Source organism: Xyrauchen texanus, chromosome 28, assembly GCF_025860055.1.
Source record: "Xyrauchen texanus isolate HMW12.3.18 chromosome 28, RBS_HiC_50CHRs, whole genome shotgun sequence".
In the NCBI taxonomy this organism is placed as follows: Eukaryota; Metazoa; Chordata; class Actinopteri; order Cypriniformes; family Catostomidae; genus Xyrauchen; species Xyrauchen texanus.
Genome location: NC_068303.1, coordinates 10,685,036 through 10,703,090, shown reverse-complemented (window position 1 = coordinate 10,703,090; position 18,055 = coordinate 10,685,036). Strand labels below are relative to the sequence as shown.

Below are 18,055 nucleotides of genomic sequence, written 5' to 3'. Positions count from 1 at the left end.
CAGATGAGGAAAATTGGATGTTGAGCAGTATGGGCGTTATACAGTTACAAAGGAGGACTTTGTGACTGTATGCTATGATCTACTCTGATGGACATCAGATCTCTGAAAATTGGGCCTCATGGTAGAGGAAATGGTCTGCTCTTAAAGAAACTGTAAGGACTTGGCATAGTCGTGTCAAAATGAGCCTTTCCCTTCATCTGCCATGCTGAAATGATAACCATTTAATTATAACAAAATTGTAAGCTGTGTTCCTTGAGTTCATATAATGGAAATGCTTTCCTGAGGACACATTGGAATAAAGAAGTCCTACATAATATAAACCATGAATATTAGTTTAATTCTAAAGGTCCTGGTGAAGCTATCAATGCTGAAACTTCAAATTGCTAGCTCATAAATCTTTGCTCTATTGGTGATTCTCAAGAAAAGGTGGTGATTCTATTTTACTCCAAAATTAAAAGAAACAAATTTTACATTTAGTCATTTAACAGATGCTTTTATACAGTGACATACAAATGAGGAACCTAAAAAGCCATTTGCAATACAACAATATCTGCAGTATCGCACTGCTAAGTTCCAAGAGTAGCTTAAGTAGAAGCTAGGGCTGCATGATAAAGGTTGAAATGAGATTCATAATTATTTAGCTCAATTCTAATCATGATTATTAATCACCATTATTCAGTCATTTGATTTTTTTTAAAACAGTTTTTTAATTTTTTTTAAAATTGAATATTTTAAAATATATTTCTGTAATAATTTAGCATGTGGCATAGCTATATGCTCTAAAGCCTTTATTTTGGTGTAAAACTGAAGGAAGTTGTTGTTTCTGTTTTTAGTTTGAGTTGAAAACAGCTTTGTGCTCCTTTCATACATGGTGAAATCTCTCATCTCCTCCTCTATCCATAAAACATCAGTGCCATAGCATAACTTTAGATTTGTTTAGACCAGTGGTTCTCAAAATTTTATTGATGAACACCCCCCTACTTTTGTACTTATTATGGGTAATTGTACCCATAATACAATTTTTGTTTTGAAATTAAATAAATTATGTTGGCACAATTCATTTTTGTCTACAAAACTAATTTCAAACTTTGAAGCATACACCTTCAGATCAAAAGATTTTAGATCATCAGGAACATTTCAGGCAAGTGACCCCAGACATTTGAACGTGTGTGTGTGTATTCAGTCGTATGCAAAGGTTTAGGCATCCCTGACAATTTCCATGATTTTCATTTAGAAATAATTGGGTGTTTGGATCAGCAATTTCATTTTGATCTATCAAATAACTGAAGGACACCATAATATTTCGGTAGTGAAATGAGGATCATTGGATTAACAGAAAATGTGCAATTTGCATCAAAACGAAATTAGACAGGTGCATAAATTTGGGCACCCTTGTTATTTTGTTGATTTGAATACCTGTAACTACTTAGCACTGATTAATTGGAACACACAATTGGTTTGGTGAGCTCATTAAGCCTTGAACTTCATAGACAGGTGCATCCAATCATGAGAAAAGGTATTTAAGGTGGCCAATTGCAAGTTGTTGTTCTCTTTTACTCTCCTCTGAAGAGTGGCAACATGGGGGCCTCAAACAACTCTCAAAAGACCTGAAAACAAAGATTGTTCAACATTATGGTTTAGGGGAAGGCTACAAAACGCTATAGCAGAGATTTAAGCTGTCAGTGTCCACTGTGAGGAACATAGTGAGGAAATGGAAGACCACAGGCACAGTTCTTGTTAAGGCCAGAAGTGGCAGGCCAAGTAAAATATCAGAGAGGCAAAGGCGAAGGATGGTGAGAACGGTCAAAAACAGCCCACAGACCACCTCCAAAGACCTACAACATCATCTTGCTGCAGATGGTGTCACTGTGCATCGTTCAACATTTCAGCGCACTTTGCACAAGAAGCTGTATGGGAGAGTGATGCGGAAGAAGCCTTTTCTGCACACACGCCACAAACAGAGTTGCTTGAGGTATGCAAACGCACATTTGGACAAGCCAGCTTCATTTTGGAAGAAAGTGCTGTGGACTGATGAAACAAAGATGGAGTTATTTGGTCATAACAAGGGTCGTTATGCATGGCGGTAAAAGAACACGGTGTTCCAAGACAAACGCTTGCTACCCACAGTCAAATTTGGTGGAGGTTCCATCATGCTGTGGGGCTGTGTGGCCAGTGCCGGTACTTGGGAATCTTGTTAAAGTTGAGGGTTGCATGGATTCCACTCAATATCAGCAGATACTTGAGAATAAACAAAGTTGAAGTAACGCCGGGGCTGAATATTTCAACAAGACAACAACCCAAAACACTGCTCAAAATCTACTCTGGCATTTATGCAGAGGAACAAGTACAATGTTCTGGAATGGCCATCCCATTCCCCAGACCTGAATTGAGAATCTGTGGGGTGATTTGAATGCTCGGCAACCATCAAACCTAACGGAACTGGAGATGTTTTGCAAGGAGGAATGGTCCAAAATACCCTCATCCAGAATCCAGACACTCATTACAGGCTATAGGAAGCTTCTAGAGGCTGTTATTTCTGCTAAAGGAGCCTCAACTAAATATAGATGTGATATTTCTGTTGGGGTTCCAATTTTATGCACCTGTCTAATTTCGTTTTGATGCATATTGCACATTTTCTGTTAATCCAATGATCCTCATTTCACTACCGAAATATTATGGTGTCCTTCAGTTATTTGATAGATCAAAATGAAATTGCTGATCCAAACACCCAATTATTTATAAATGAAAATCATGGAAATTGTCAGGGGTGCCTAAACATTTGCATATGCCTGTATGTGTGTGTGTGTGTGTGTATGTGTATAATATATATATACACTCACCTAAAGGATTATTAGGAACATCTGTTCAATTTCTCATTAATGCAATTATCTAATCAACCAATCACATGGCAGTTGCTTCAATGCATTTAGGGGTGTGGTCCTGGTTAAGACAATCTCCTGAACTCCAAACTGAATGTCAGAATGGGAAAGAAAGGTGATTTAAGCAATTTTGAGCGTGGCATGGTTGTTGGTGCCAGATGGGCCGGTCTGAGTATTTCACAATCTGCTCAGTTACTGGGATTTTCACGCACAGCCATTTCTAGGGTTTACAAAGAATGGTGTGAAAAGGGAAAAACATCCAGTATGCGGCAGTCCTGTGGGTGAAAATGCCTTGTTGATGCTAGAGGTCAGAGGAGAATGGGCCGACTGATTCAAGCTGATAGAAGAGCAACTTTGCCTGAAATAACCACTCGTTACAACCGAGGTATGCAGCAAAGCATTTGTGAAGCCACAACATGCACAACCTTGAGGCGGATGGGCTGCAACAGCAGAAGACTCCACCGGGTACCACTCATCTCCACTACAAATAGGAAAAAGAGGCTACAATTTGCAAGAGCTCACCAAAATTGGACAGTTGAAGACTGGAAAAATGTTGCCTGGTCTTATGAGTCTCGATTTCTGTTGAGACATTCAGATGGTAGAGTCAGAATTTGGCGTAAACAGAATGAGAACATGGATCCATCATGCCTTGTTACCACTGTGCAGGCTGGTGGTGGTGGTGTAATGGTGTGGGGGATGTTTTCTTGGCACACTTTAGGCCCCTTAGTGCCAATTGGGTATCGTTTAAATGCCACGGCCTACCTGAGCATTGTTTCTGACCATGTCCATCCCTTTATGGCCACCATGTACCCATCCTCTGATGGCTACTTCCAGCAGGATAATGCACCATGTCACAAAGCTCAAATCATTTCAAATTTTCATCTTCAAATCCAGGTGTACAAAACTTGCTTCATACCCAAAAATACTTTAGGCTGTAATTGCTGCTTCAACTAATTACTGAATTAAGGGTCTGAATACTTGTGATATTTCAGTTTTTTCTTTTTATAAATTTGCAAATGAAAAAAAAATCAGTATTTTAGCATATGGCTGCAACGTTACAAAATGTGGAAAAAATTAGTACCGATAGTAGTCTTGTATTTTTGCTGATTTTAATTAATAAACATAAGCATGCATGTTTTTAAAAAATTGAAAATCTTGCTTCAGTTTGCATCTCACCTCTTGGCAGAAAGCACAGGTCTGCCTGGCAGCAAGCAGACATGTTTATGAGGACTATAACTCAGGATGTACACTGGCGGCCAGAAGTTTGGAAAAATGTACAGATTTTGCTCTTATGGAAAGAAATTGGTACTTTTATTCACCAAAGTGTCTTTCAACTGATCACAATGTATAGTCAGGACAATAGTAACATGAAAAATTACTATTACAAATTGAATTTGTTTTACACTATTTTCCAATTATCTGTTGTCCAATGTCTGTTGGACAATTTTTTCTTGTTGTTTTTCTGTTCCAAAAGTGGCTTTTTCTTTGCAATTCTTCCCATAAGGCCTGCACCCCTGAGTCTTCTCTTTACTGATGTTCATTAATCTGGTGTTGAGCAGGTAGAATTCAATGAAGCTGTCAGCTGAGGACATGTGAGGCGTCTATTTCTCAAACTAGAGACTCTGATGTACTTATCCTCTTGTTTAGTTTTACGTCTGGCCTTCCACATCTGTCCACATTCTGTCCTAGTTAGAGCCAGTTGTCCTTTGTCTTTGAATACTGTAGTGTACACATTCCTCAAAACAATGGTTGACTGATGAGTTTCTAGAGAAAGCAGTTTCTTTTTTGCCATTTTTGACCTAATAATGACCCCAAGACATGCTAGTCTATTGCATACTGTGGCAACTCAAAAACAAACACAAAGACAATGTTAAGCTTCAATTAACAAATGAAATAGCTATGTTTAATTTCAGCTATGTTTAATATAATGGCAAGTGATTTTCTAGTTCCAAATTTGCAATATAGCATGATTACTCAAGGATAAGGTGTTGGAGTGATGGCTGCTGGAAATGGGGCCTGTCTAGATTTGATAAAAAAAATAATAAAAAAAATTCAAATAGTGATGGTACATCAGTAATGTCCTGACTATATTTTGTGATCAATTAAATGCCACTTTGGTGAATTAAAGTACCAATTTCCTTCCAAAACAGCAAAATATGTACATTATTCCAACATTTGGCTGCCAGTGTATTTTCCCTGTCCTGACCACTCACAGCTGGGTATATTTGCTTTTTCTCCCTTCCTTCCAGAAGTTGTAATTGCCTCTTCACTATGTTTGACTGGGTTACGAGTAGAAATTTTGAATTTGATGACTGATTTCAAGGTCTGCCTTGTGGAATTGTTTTTTGTTTTGTTTTGTATTTTGTCATTAAAAGTACTTTTGAATTTAATATTGAGAAAATGTGTTTCTAAACCTCTTCCACTGCCTGTTTACAACAAAATATAATTGCATAAGTGTTCCACTGAATATAATTTACAATATAAAGTTTCCATAAGTTTGCATGTAAATGTGCAACTTTTTGAATATATATATTTTTTTAAAGTAACATTGTGTTAGTTTAACAGATGAGAAGATAGAGAGGCTAGTTACAGTAGTTTTCTTTGATAGTAACATACATTTAGGTTTGTTACATAAGCTACAACTGATGTACCTTTATTTGTTAGTGCATTTTAATTTTGACTCCTGTTTGGCCACAAGAGGACAGTTTCATCCCTCTTAATCACACAAATGGTTTTGCAAGCCCCAGGAATACTTTGTAAGGCCTCATCTTTTTAATTTCCTTTGGGACGGCATAGGATCGCCAAGGTGAGTTTTAAATTGGTGAAAGTGTTGGTGGGACCAGATATTATCTTCATTAGTGGAACATATCCCTAAGGCACTGGGCTTACTGCTTTTTTTCCAGATGTCCCTCTTAACATTCCCAGTTTAATGAAATTTAACTTATGCAACAGCAATTGATTGTTGTCTTGCCTTTTTCCAGGCAGCCCATAATGAAGACCTTGCTTGTGCTCCTCTTTGAACTCTAATCAACACACTCCACTCTTTTTATACTTCTCACAGATCACGCTTCATTCACCTATTAAAGTATATTGATTGATCAAGACATGTCATTTCATTCATTAATAATGTTATAGACTCTGGGGGTTTATGTCTGGGGTGAATTTATTTCATTCTACATTTGAACTGCAGTTTTATGCTCTCTCTCAGGGCAGAAACCTCTCTGGAACTCTTTGGCTTGGCAGTCATAGCTTCAGTATTCATAGTGTGCATCCAGAAATGACACAGCAATGCCTCAAATGCTCATGATGAGACTTTTATTTACCCCCTCTTACTACTATGTACAACTACTGTATGTTTTTCTAAAAGCACAATACGCAGTAAAAATTCCATCTTAGAATTCTGAATTAGTCACATATGGCAAATAAAACACCTTGAAACCTTTGACCAGATGCCAATGCTTTAATGTGTTTTGTAACCCCAACTACTGACATCAGGACTCCAGCAGTCTAAAGCATAGACACATTAAAGCAAAGGATGTAGTTGACTGGCAAGCTAAGGGAATGGGAAAAAAGTGTTTAAAAACTTCAGTACATTTTAACCACTTGAGTTAAGTAACAATCTAGAGAAGACTATTGTAATGTGTGACATGTTTTGTGCATTGATTTGAGTATCATCTCCGTTTATAATACCACAATTGCAGAAGAACCAAGTATTACATTAGTGATTAGTAAGGTGAATTCTGTTATGTCAACACCACTCATTTTACACTTATTACCTGCCAGCACAAGGTTTTTACTTAACATATTTTACATCTTCAAAATGCATTAATAAATTATTTGATTACTTCTGCTCTCTCTCAGAGCAGAAACCTCTCTAGAACATTTTGGCTTGGCAGTTGTAATTTCGGTTATGATGATGATCCACATGTACATTGTGAAAATTAAGTTAAAACGTTAACTTATAGCCTTGATGTTGAGTAAAAAACTTTATTACAACATAATGCAAATCATTTAGTCACCAAGAATTTCTGCTGCTGAACAAACAAAGATTTTTTTAGTAATTTCTCCACTCTGTAGGTCCATACATGGCAAGTGAATGGTGGCCAGAACTTTGAAGTTCCAGAAAGCACTAAGGCACCATTAAAGTAATCCATACGACTCCAATGGTTAAATCCATATCTTCAGAAGTGGTGTGATAGGTGTGGGTGAGAAATAGATAAAAATTTAAGTCAGGTGGCGATATGCACAAATAATGCGAATCACCAAAAATACAATAATGTGAAAGAGGAGAATCAGAGTAAAAAAGGACTTAAATATTGAAATGTTTCTCACCCACACCTATCATATCTCTTCTGAAGATATGGATTTAACAAATGGAGTCTTATGGATCACTTTTATGGGCACCGTTCACTTGCATTGTATGGACCTACAGAGTGGAACCATTTTTAAAAAATCTTAGATTTTATTTTCAGCCGAAGAAAGTAAGTCCTAAACATCAGTAAACGATAAAGTCATTTTTATTTTTAGGTGAACTTTCCCTTTAAGCTTATTTCTTTATGACGGTTTATTATTGTTTCAGGTCGACTTCACGCCATGCAGACGGGAATGAAGCTAGATAGCAAAACTCCAGAGTGCCGAAAGTTTCTTGTGAAATTAATGGATCAATTGGAAATGGTAAGTTAAGACCTTAAGAGTGTAATTTATCAAATTTTAATTGAAACTCATACATTCTTATGAAATAATGTGATCTAAATACTTTTCAGAAGTCACATTTCTTAATCTTCATAGAAACCAAATAATGTTATTTGAACTTGTATTCACCGTTAACTTTAATGCATAATGATTTCTTTGACTTGTTTTGAGTTATTTTGTGTTTTGTATTATTTTGTGCAATTTCCATAAAGTGAGTGACCCTTTGTTCTAGTGCACCGTATTCTCGTTGCAGTTCAAAAGGCTGAGTTTATAGGTCTCCTCAGAAGGGGAGCAGGAAGCTACAGAATAAGCTTTGCTTTATGCCGAAGCACTGGTACAGACATTTCAGAACCAATTAGAGGAGAGTGGAGACCCTGCAGGCTCCACAGCTCACTTTTACTATCTCCTTCGCTCAGTACATTAAATGTCACAGAGACAGGAAACAACAACCTGTGGAGACCCAGATCCTGGTGGGCACATCCGGTCAAAAGGTCTACAGCATAAAGTGGACTGAATTCTCTTTTAACACCATTGAACCTGCTTTGAAAGATGATGCTCTGCTCCTTAACAGTGATCTGAACTGTCCATCTGTCAATTAGATGTCAATGCACAGTAAATGCACTATACAATAAACTTAAAGGAGTAGTTCACCTGACAATTCAAATTCTCTCATTATTCACGTACCCTGATGCCATCCCAGATGTGTATGACTGTCTTCAGCAGCACACAAATGAAGATTTTTAGAAGATAGAGCTCTGTCAGGTCCTTATAATGGAAGTACCTGGGTCGAAGCACTTTGACGGTCCAAAAATAACATTTAGGCAGCATAAAATTAATCCATGCAACTCCAAATCGATAGGTTTATGTAAGAAACAAGTTGATAATGAAAAAAAATTTAACTTTAAATCAGTGCTTCCATCCAGGGCTCCGATGTTGTTTAAAATGGCTGAACACTTCACGTGGCATTTGTTCTTCTATTGTATACAAGCACCGCTTCGGAATTCTCGTGTGAACTCCCCGACACAATTGCGTCATGCTTTGTGTCAGCTGCTGGCATGAATTGAACTTTTTAATTATTGATTTAATTTTTTACACAAACTTATCGATTTGCTTCAGAAGACATTTATTGATCGACTGGAGTCACATGGATTACATTTGGACTTTCAAATTGCTGGCACTTCCATTATAAGGACCTAACAGAGATCTATCATCTTCTAAAAATCTTAATTTGTGTTCTGCTGAAGAAAGACAGTCATACACATTTGGAATAGCATCAGGGTAAGTGAACAATGAGACAATTTTCATTACTCTGTGAACTATTCCTTTAATTCTATTCCTTAGATATTTTAAGATTAAGTTGAGGGCTAGAGCATCGTTATTTATTTTTGTGTAGAGGAGTTTACTGGTTTGACAATGCTTTTTCATTTAATTAATTAGCATTATGATTACACTTATTTACTTAACAAGACAGACTTAGACAAAATAAACTTTCACAGTTTTTTCATCAGCATTAAAGTTAGTTAATATTTACTTACCCTCATGTTTTTCCAAACCTTTGTGACTTTCTTCTCTGGAACATAAAGGAGATTTTAGGCAGAATGTTGGGGACTCACAACCTCAGTCACCATTTACTTTTTAGTTGTATAGAAAAAAAAAAGATGCAATGAAAGTTAATGGTGATTGTGGCTAACAGTCTGCCTATTTTGGAACAATATTTTTGAATTTTTATTTTTGAGTGAACTATCCCATTAAATCCCCCTTGTTATATTGGAGCTGTAGTTTCTTGCTTTGATAAAGGTTGATGGGTTTTGCTCTTGTCCCAGCTACCATGCATTTTCTCACATCATTGTACTTTGTGGCACAGACTCTGGCACAGAGAATCCAAATATTTGCAAAAACCAGAACTTTAGTGATAAGGTTCACTTCACCCGTCATGCTTTCTTTGCAAGACTCATTGCCAAATAACACTTACTACCTTTTCTATTTTTTCTTAACAAAACAAGCTTCCTTTTAGTAAAACTGGTCTACAGTGTTAAAATGACTCCAGTCTTCCTTTTTTTTTCAGGTGGATTTTGAGCAAACCCCAAGTAGTCAGTGTACACAGACAAGATCTGGTTTCAAGGCTTTGATTTACTTTGCACTGGCAAACGAAAGCATTCAATCTCACTTTCTCTTTGCACTGTGTTTGTACACTTCCTTCCGAATCATGTTTTTATATTCTTTTGAGATACAGCACAAGCAATGTACTGTGCCTTGCAGGGCTGTTTCGTGGAATAGGTTAAAATGTTTAATTAAAACACAAACAGTAAGTCCATTCAGGCGCCCGGCTTCCACCTGTTGAAATATAACCAGTCGTATTTGCTTTACTGATTTTACAAGGAAACCTGACGCTCTCTAGCAGACTGTAACATTGCAGAGAGAAAGACCGGACCCGGGGCCCTCAACTAGGCGAAACTTCACCGTTTGGGTGCTGGCCATTTCAAAGCTCTAAATAAAAGACAGGTTTTCTGATGTGTTTGTGTTGCATGGTTTGCCCAGATAGAGGTCAGGATTTGGGCTGCAAATGTGCTAAATCCAACCACATTTCAATTGATGCTTCAACAAAGTTACACTTTTTTATGCAAGACCACCCCAAATATTGCTTTTAGAACAATCTTGGTTATATTTGTATAATCATAGTTTAAAATGTATTTAAAATGAAGCCACAGCACATTGATTGTCAATGTACCAACATGGAAAAGTATGAAGCCCATGAAGACTGGTTTTGTTTCAAACTTTGGTAATGCAAGCCAGCATACAACCCACAGGAAAACAAATAGACATATATTTAGTATGGTGGTGTGCTCAGTATTGTTGGAGGTGAGGACAACAACAGCCTACTTTAGTGCATATCCGTACACCGTTACAAATTGATTGACTGTTGGATTTTAATAGTTTTCAATTAATAATAATGTTTCAGATTTTTTTTACTTGTACCGAAAGGATCATAATAATAGCTGGATGAATGATTCCACTGATTGTGCATGGGTGACTCTCCAGAGGACTTTCTTTTGCGACACGATATTAATTACATTAGGGTTCTGGAGTGGAATCAAAGTGGCTGATGCATCCCAGGAATTAATGAGTCACGCCATGGAAACCAGAGCTTTACAGAATAATCATCTAGAATTTGTCACAAATGGTGCAGCAAACACTCTTTATTGCTCATGCTTAAAGTAACAGTTGTTTGTTATGCTGAGCCATACTATTTTGATTCTGAGTTGTCAACTTGCACTACTCAAGTTTTATAGTACATTACATTTGATTGCAATTAATGTCAGTGCCACATACAGAGAACTAGTGTTTTAGTGATTTTGTTCTTTATTTCAGATGAAGAAGGAGCTCAGTGACAACGAATCCATCTCCCAAGAAGTAGTTGGCAATGCCCATGTTGAGAATTACGCTGTGAAAATGTTCCTCTATGCAGACAATGAAGATCGATCGGGACGTTTCCACAAGTAAGCCAGGGTCTGGGTTGACTTTGGGACAAGTTGACCCTCTGCCTTTCCATACTCTTGGACTGCAGTAGACTTTTAGAAATGTTCATTTCAACCGAATTTGTGGGGTGTTTGAATATATGGGCCTTGATTACCGTTTCCTCTCAATGAACCATGACACAAAATATTCCCACAGTTACCTTTGCATATACAGAGAGTGAGTAGCGGCTAAAATTAGCAACAAAGCTGGCTCTGTAAAGGACAGTTGCCTGGGAGTGAGACGGCATGGATTAGCCAGGTGTAGCATTACAGGTTACGGCAGTATAATGAAGCTGTTGTGAACAGTGACGTCTTAACCAGCGCATGGCTGGTAAAGGGTCTTGGAGCTCAATAGTTGGCAGTGGCTCATGCTTCAGGTCATAAGGACTGGCACTTCCCAAAGGTATTTTAAGTGATTGTTACTTTGGTTGCGGTGAGATACAAGGATACCTGTGTCTGGGTAATCATTAATAAAACATTCCCCTAGAAGTGATAAAATCTCAGAAAAATACAATTCAGGATGTTGTCGTAGACGTACGACAACATCTGTCTTTGTTCTCAATGCAAACACGTCATTGTGGTTTAATTCATGTAATTAATTGTCTGCTTAGGCAATGGTGCAAACGTGCTAAAAAAAACTGATAAACTCTATTTGCACAATGCAGATTAGATCTTGTTGGCCGGTTCTGAGTGCTATATTGAGGAGGATGCTGCAGACCAATGTAATTTAACAGTCTGCGGGGACAGTACAGCATCAACCTAATACTGTTTTTCTGGCACCACAATAATCTCTTTAAAATAGCCAAAGCATGCTTAACTTCACTATGCCTATGAATGTATTCCAAGTTATAATGCTCTTCTCCATCATTTGATCATTATTTGTCAAATTATGCAGTCATGATATATTTAAGATTTTCTTTTAAAGAAAATTAACTTTGCCATCTGCTTTCTTTCAGTGGTTTTAATGTGATGTTAATTACACCAGGTAAATAGCCCAGAGTTTTGTAATTAAATTGCAATCTATAATGTGCCTAATTTACATATAAAAGGTGTGTTTGCACTAAGTACTATTTCAGCACTGATTGTGCCTGCTTAGAGGTAGGACTTTGTATTTAAATACTATGCAAAAAATATGCCCCAAAGTGTTATGTTGATGCAAGAAGAAACTTGAGATCTCAAAAGACACTTTAAAAGCAAAGTCTTGGAAAAAAAATGTCACATTATATACCACATTTACCCTTATGCTCTTTGTCAACTTCCTGCAGATTAGGTTTAGAGTGAAGATGTATCTTAGCCTGGGAAGCTGTCAGACCTGCAAACACTCACCTGCCATGGGTCACTCTTTATTATGTATTCACATATTTAGAGTTTGCTCAAACAATGCAAAAGGTGAAAGAATCTTTTCCTTGCAATTTTTCTTTCAAAACAATTTTGCGCTATTTGTCATCATTCCGAAGAGGCAATGCCAGTATTGTCAGCAATTGTTCTGACATGAGCAGGGTGCTTGAGATTGAAACCTCAACATTGAATAAATATAATAATGTACTAAGGAAAATAGCTTTAAATAAACGACTAAGTTCTAAATTTGTGTGCAATATAAGGGCGAAGTATAGTCTCACGTAGCCTGATTTAATAGACATAACTTAAGAAAAAAATGGAATATACTGTACTGTTCAGCTTGTGGATATCTAGTTCACTTGATAACAAGTGCCTAAAATAGTTTTGCGTAGTTCCAGCCAGATTGGAACTGCAGATTTCATCCAGCACGTGTCATTTTTGTCTGCTGTATAATTACTCAGTCAGTAAACAAACTGTAGGCACTCTGTGAGTATGTTGTCCAAAGCTAAGACTACACATAGTATGAAATAGTTGGACACACAGTTCTACCAAGTATATTTATTTTAAGCAGTTTGAACCAGAGCCTTGGTGTGTTTGATTGCAGTATAGACTTTGACTTTCCAGCCTTTAATTTAAACTGGGTATTGAATGAAGTTCGACTTTGATTAATCGCTCCCTGGATGGTAACAGGGAGCTGCTGTATGAGAATGACACCACACCTGACTTTCAGGATCATTGCATAAGTACCTATGGGAAATTTAAGTAAACTTGTCTTTTAGATATTTTATATTTAAGGAAGAAAGCTTAAGTTTGGGGACAATAGCAAAAGCAATATTTTGAAGACATTATCAAAGCGGTGTGTTTAGTGGTACCATGCGTATACAAATAAACCCACATTTTGAAACCGAAAAAGCTTAAAAAAGATGGATTGCTAGTCAGGATTACGAGAAGATGACTACATTGATATTCCATTCCGAAACAAGAAAGCAACCATGAAACTGAACCTGTATAAACAAGACTGTGTCAAGTATCTTTTTATGTGTGTGTGTGTGTGTGTGTATGTTATGTTATTTAATTAATGACATTTCTGGGAAGGTGACTCTCTATTGTGTTTCTTGTGTTCAGTGGTTCCCTGCTTCTCAGACAAATAACACACCCTCCTGGTTTTATTTTTTGTGTCATTTATTATCAAAATAGTATGTCTGAAATTCTGAATATATCTCATCATTCAGATTTATGGAATTCTTAGAAATTGATATTGATCAAGATGCTGCATTGTTATACTAGTAGGTACTGTAAATGTTTGATGTTCTTCTCAGAAGTACTTTTTAACAAAATATGGGGGCCTGTCATGTATCTACCAATGACTTAATATCTGACATGAATAGGTTTGGGAAACGGGTAATATACAGTGTGTACTGGTCATTATCAGAACAATTAAAGAAAAACAAAAAAACAACATGAACGGAGGGTTCTTCATATCACACAGATTGGCAGGCTGACTGCACATTACAGCTACATATTAAACAATACATTTACATCAAATATTGATTTTGAGTTTAAATAATCTTTTTATGTAGTAATACAATTATCTAGTACAGCTATGTAGGAAATTGGTTAGTATGTAATTCCCATATGTTGTAAGTTTCACACTTCTTATGTATTAGACATAAAACTATTAAGTATAATATAAGAGATCAGAAGTACTTCCATAAACTTGCTGCATGTTTGCGTTGCTGTATTAACAGTTTAATGTGTAATTTGATCTCAGGAATATGATCAAGTCCTTCTACACTGCAAGCCTCCTGTTTGATGTGTTGAGTGTCTTTGGCGAATTATCTGAAGAGGTGAGTCACTATGGGGTTTCTCATCCCCTACATTATGAAGTGGATAGGCCTGTATTTTTAAGTCAAGACTAGTTTGACAACGCTTTGTGTTGAAGGTTGAAGTTAGATGTGGGTCTGAGCTGTGTTCTTTGACACAGTCCCCCTGTTTCTGATGGCAGAGTCACTAGCTCGCCTAATTTAGCAGAACGTAAAAATGTCTAATGGAATCAAATACGTCATAAGTCATGTTCAAATCTGAAAACTGCTGCAAAAACATGGAAATTACTGGGAAAGTATAAAGCAGAGCCCAAGGATCGACAACGCCTCAGCACTCTCAGTGTACACAGAGGTTTTGAGAGTGCCGATTCTTGGCAAACTTGTGCCTGGAAAGTGTTAGTAATCCACCAGTTGAATCTGTCTTGGATACTCTATTTCCAGTTTGCCTATTAGGCCATCTCCACTGGTTGCAGATGTCTTTTATACAGAGGGGAAGTGACCTGTGTCCGAAGATGGACAATGTTTCATTGAGTGTTATACGCTCCCTAAGGGCCAGACATTTTCCTACTGTAGAGAGCTCATTGGATTGACTGCTTCAACAGTGCGCCTTCTCTGTGTAACACTAACCCATTCAGTGAGCTCTCAGAATCTCCATCCATTACAGTGCTGTTTCTTTCCAACAATGCCACAAGGAGTCGTGCCATATTGGATTACATGTATAAAAGGGAACTTTTTAGAACTAGACTTAAATGTGCTCAACTCTGATGTATGTAAAAGTAGAAGTTGATATAAAAGGGATTCAAGAGCCTGCAAGACCCTTTTAATGGACATGTGTCGGTGGTGTAATTACATATTTCAGCACACTTTAAACGGGTGAAAATAAATGTGATAAACTCTTGAGGTCATTATACCTTTTTTAAACCCTTAATACTTGTTTAAACCACAACACTTTATATAAATAATGTCCATAATTACAATGACAGGACTTATAAATAAACATATAAATAAATTTGATTGCACGATCCATGTTTAAAGCCGTTGTAAAACAGCTGATTAATGCTCACCTGTGACCGCAAGTTGAATTATATAGAAAGTTGCCAAAATCTACATATATCTAAAATGTCACCAATAGATATTGTATTAGATTTCTTGGCAGAAATGTATTTATTTTTTATTGGGATTATTAGTAATCTAGTTATGTGATCAGGATTAAGGCAGTCACAAGGAGAGATCACACCAGGAAGCAGGAATGGTGTTCCAAAGATAATTTTATTTTGGAGGAGGTGAACGATGTGCAAATAAATAATTGTTTAAAAGCTAACATAGAACCAAGGTTACATTTTTAAAAAGACCATAAACTAGACCTGTTTTAGGTACTAAAAGCCAGTACCTACTCCCCTCCCTAAACATTAGGGGCCAGAGTTTTGTTGCACTCAAGTAGTGCTAGCAACCTTGTCCCATGCGCTTCAAATGCTTGTCATCCATCTTCTTTCCTTCCCTTTAGTGGCAGCTGGCTTAAATGCATGATTTTCCCACCACAAACTAATTGGAACCATTATTTTAATATTAAATTAACCCTCACCTCAAAATGAGATTTAGCATATACAATAGGATGGATAAAACATTTGCATGATAAAACCCCAATAAATATTGTAAATTGCGAGTAAAACAAGAAACAAGTCATTTAGACACATTAAAATCCTGTGATGGAGACCGACTCGCATGCTCTCCATCAAAAGTTATTTATTTACTTTTATCATATTACTGTTGTCACTGTAAAAAATACAAAATAAATCACAAAATTCTGTGTGTTAAAGTTGTTATATCATGCTTAAGGAAAGCTTTGTGTCATGCGTAATTAGAGCCATTAACCATGGTAAAATCAGGAAATTGTCCAGCTTGTCATGAATTGCTTTATTTGGCAGCAATTAGGATCATACCAGTTACTAAACTCACATTCATTAGAGAATGAATCTTGAATCTAGAGTGAATCATTCATCCCTCAAGTTTTATCCAGGTCAAATCTGCTTATTGGTGGCTGGGAAATTTCATTGTTTGAGCATTTATTATCTTAATGATTCACTTATTTACTCCCCTTCCCTTTTTATCCTTTTCAGAATATCCAGCAAACAAAGTATGCAAAGTGGAAGGCAGCTTACATCCACAACTGCCTGAAGAATGGTGAGACTCCACAGGCTGGTCCGATTGGAATGGAAGAGGAAGCATATGGTAAGCACTGATTTATCAAAATGGTCCTGTGACTCGCATTAACACACTACACACTAGTCAGGGCTTTCCTCCTAGATCACTGAGTGGCTTCCTCAATGTGAGTAAATGTTAGCACATTGTTTGCCTTATCAATGTTGACAAGAATGCAGGAGATCACCGCCTTGTCCGGTGAACCTCCCACTGTGAGCCAGTACAGACTGATCCAGTCTGTGATTGTGAAAATAATCACTAAAGAGCAGAGTTGCCACCCCCTGTAATAGTGTGAAAATTGTCTTCAGTTGGATGACTTAACTATTTTATGTATAAGGATTGTCATTAGGAGACAGAAGGTTGTTTCATAAAGTAGAGTTTGATCAAAATGAGAGCTGGGTGACCGATAGGTCTAATTATTACATATCAATTTAATATAACAGTAAATTATATATAAATACATTTACAAAAAAATGAATGAACTTTTATATAGCGTTATAATTTCTCAAAATTGCAAACAAAACTTTAATTTAGTAAAAATTACGATTTTGTGTTTTAGATGGTAGATAGCAGTTTCTACTGTCTTCTGTTTAGTCTTCCCATTTTAGTAATTGTTTGCACAAAAATGTTTAATACATTAGGAAGAAGGAAATAACATCAGTGCACACAGTAGTCCAGCACCCACGGATGGCATGTGCACATTTTCTCACAAGAAGTCAAACTAATTGAAAGTACAATATATAGTGAATATGTCATTTACTTATAGCACACGTGAAGCTCTTTTAATTTGAAGGTGCTTTATCGCAGTCGCTTGGGTCCAACGAGCAGCAATCTACTGATCGCTTCCAGTTTACACGGCCTACTTCAAAGAAACAGAATCTAGATCCAGGCTGATAGAGGATGTGCTTTAGAGGAAGACTTAGAGCGAAGAACTTTTTGCTAGTTTTGTGATGTTTGTAAATGACACCGGTTTAAACGAGATAGTTTTACTGATGTTTGCCTTTTTATCATTAGATCATGAGCTCAAACCTGTCTTTCATGGCTCTGATATACTTGACCATTTAAATTATACTGTTGCACACCAGTCTGTTTCTAATCACATTCTGATCACATATTAAAGGGTTAGTTCACCTACAAATGGAAACTCTCTCATCATTTACTCACATTAATGCCATTTAAGATGTGTATAACTTACTTTGTTCAGCAGAACACAAATGAAGAATATCTCTGCTCTGCTGGTTCACACAATGCAAGTGAATGGTGATCAGGCCTTTGGAGCTCCAAAAGTCAACATAAACATAATCCATCAGACTCCATTGGCTTAATTAATGTCTTCTGAAGTGATCCAGTTGGTTTTGGCTGAGAACAGACCGAAATATAACTACTTTTTTACTGTACATCTTGACAGCAGTCTCCTTGGCAGTGATTTTAAGCTCGATTACGCTTCCTATAGCGCCATCTAGCACTCTGCGCATGCGTCAAGCACTAGGAAGCGTAAAAGAGCTTGAAATCATGATCATGCATAGAGACTGCAATGACATGATGTACAGTGAAAAAGGAGTTCTATTTTGGTCTGTTCTCACCCAAACCCAACTGGATTGCTTCAGAA

The 18,055-nt window shown here is 36.9% G+C and overlaps 1 protein-coding gene across 1 annotated transcript in view; it reads left to right on the top strand.

Moving 5' to 3' along the window:
• LOC127622307 (vacuolar protein sorting-associated protein VTA1 homolog) overlaps nt 1-18,055 on the top strand; it is a 36,330-nt gene that overhangs the window by 6,329 nt on the left and 11,946 nt on the right. The window contains exons 2-5 of the mRNA XM_052096372.1: nt 7,459-7,553; nt 10,941-11,068; nt 14,196-14,271; nt 16,365-16,476. Of these exons, the coding sequence (XP_051952332.1) occupies nt 7,459-7,553; nt 10,941-11,068; nt 14,196-14,271; nt 16,365-16,476 (411 nt within the window). The remainder of the gene's footprint in view (nt 1-7,458; nt 7,554-10,940; nt 11,069-14,195; nt 14,272-16,364; nt 16,477-18,055) is intronic.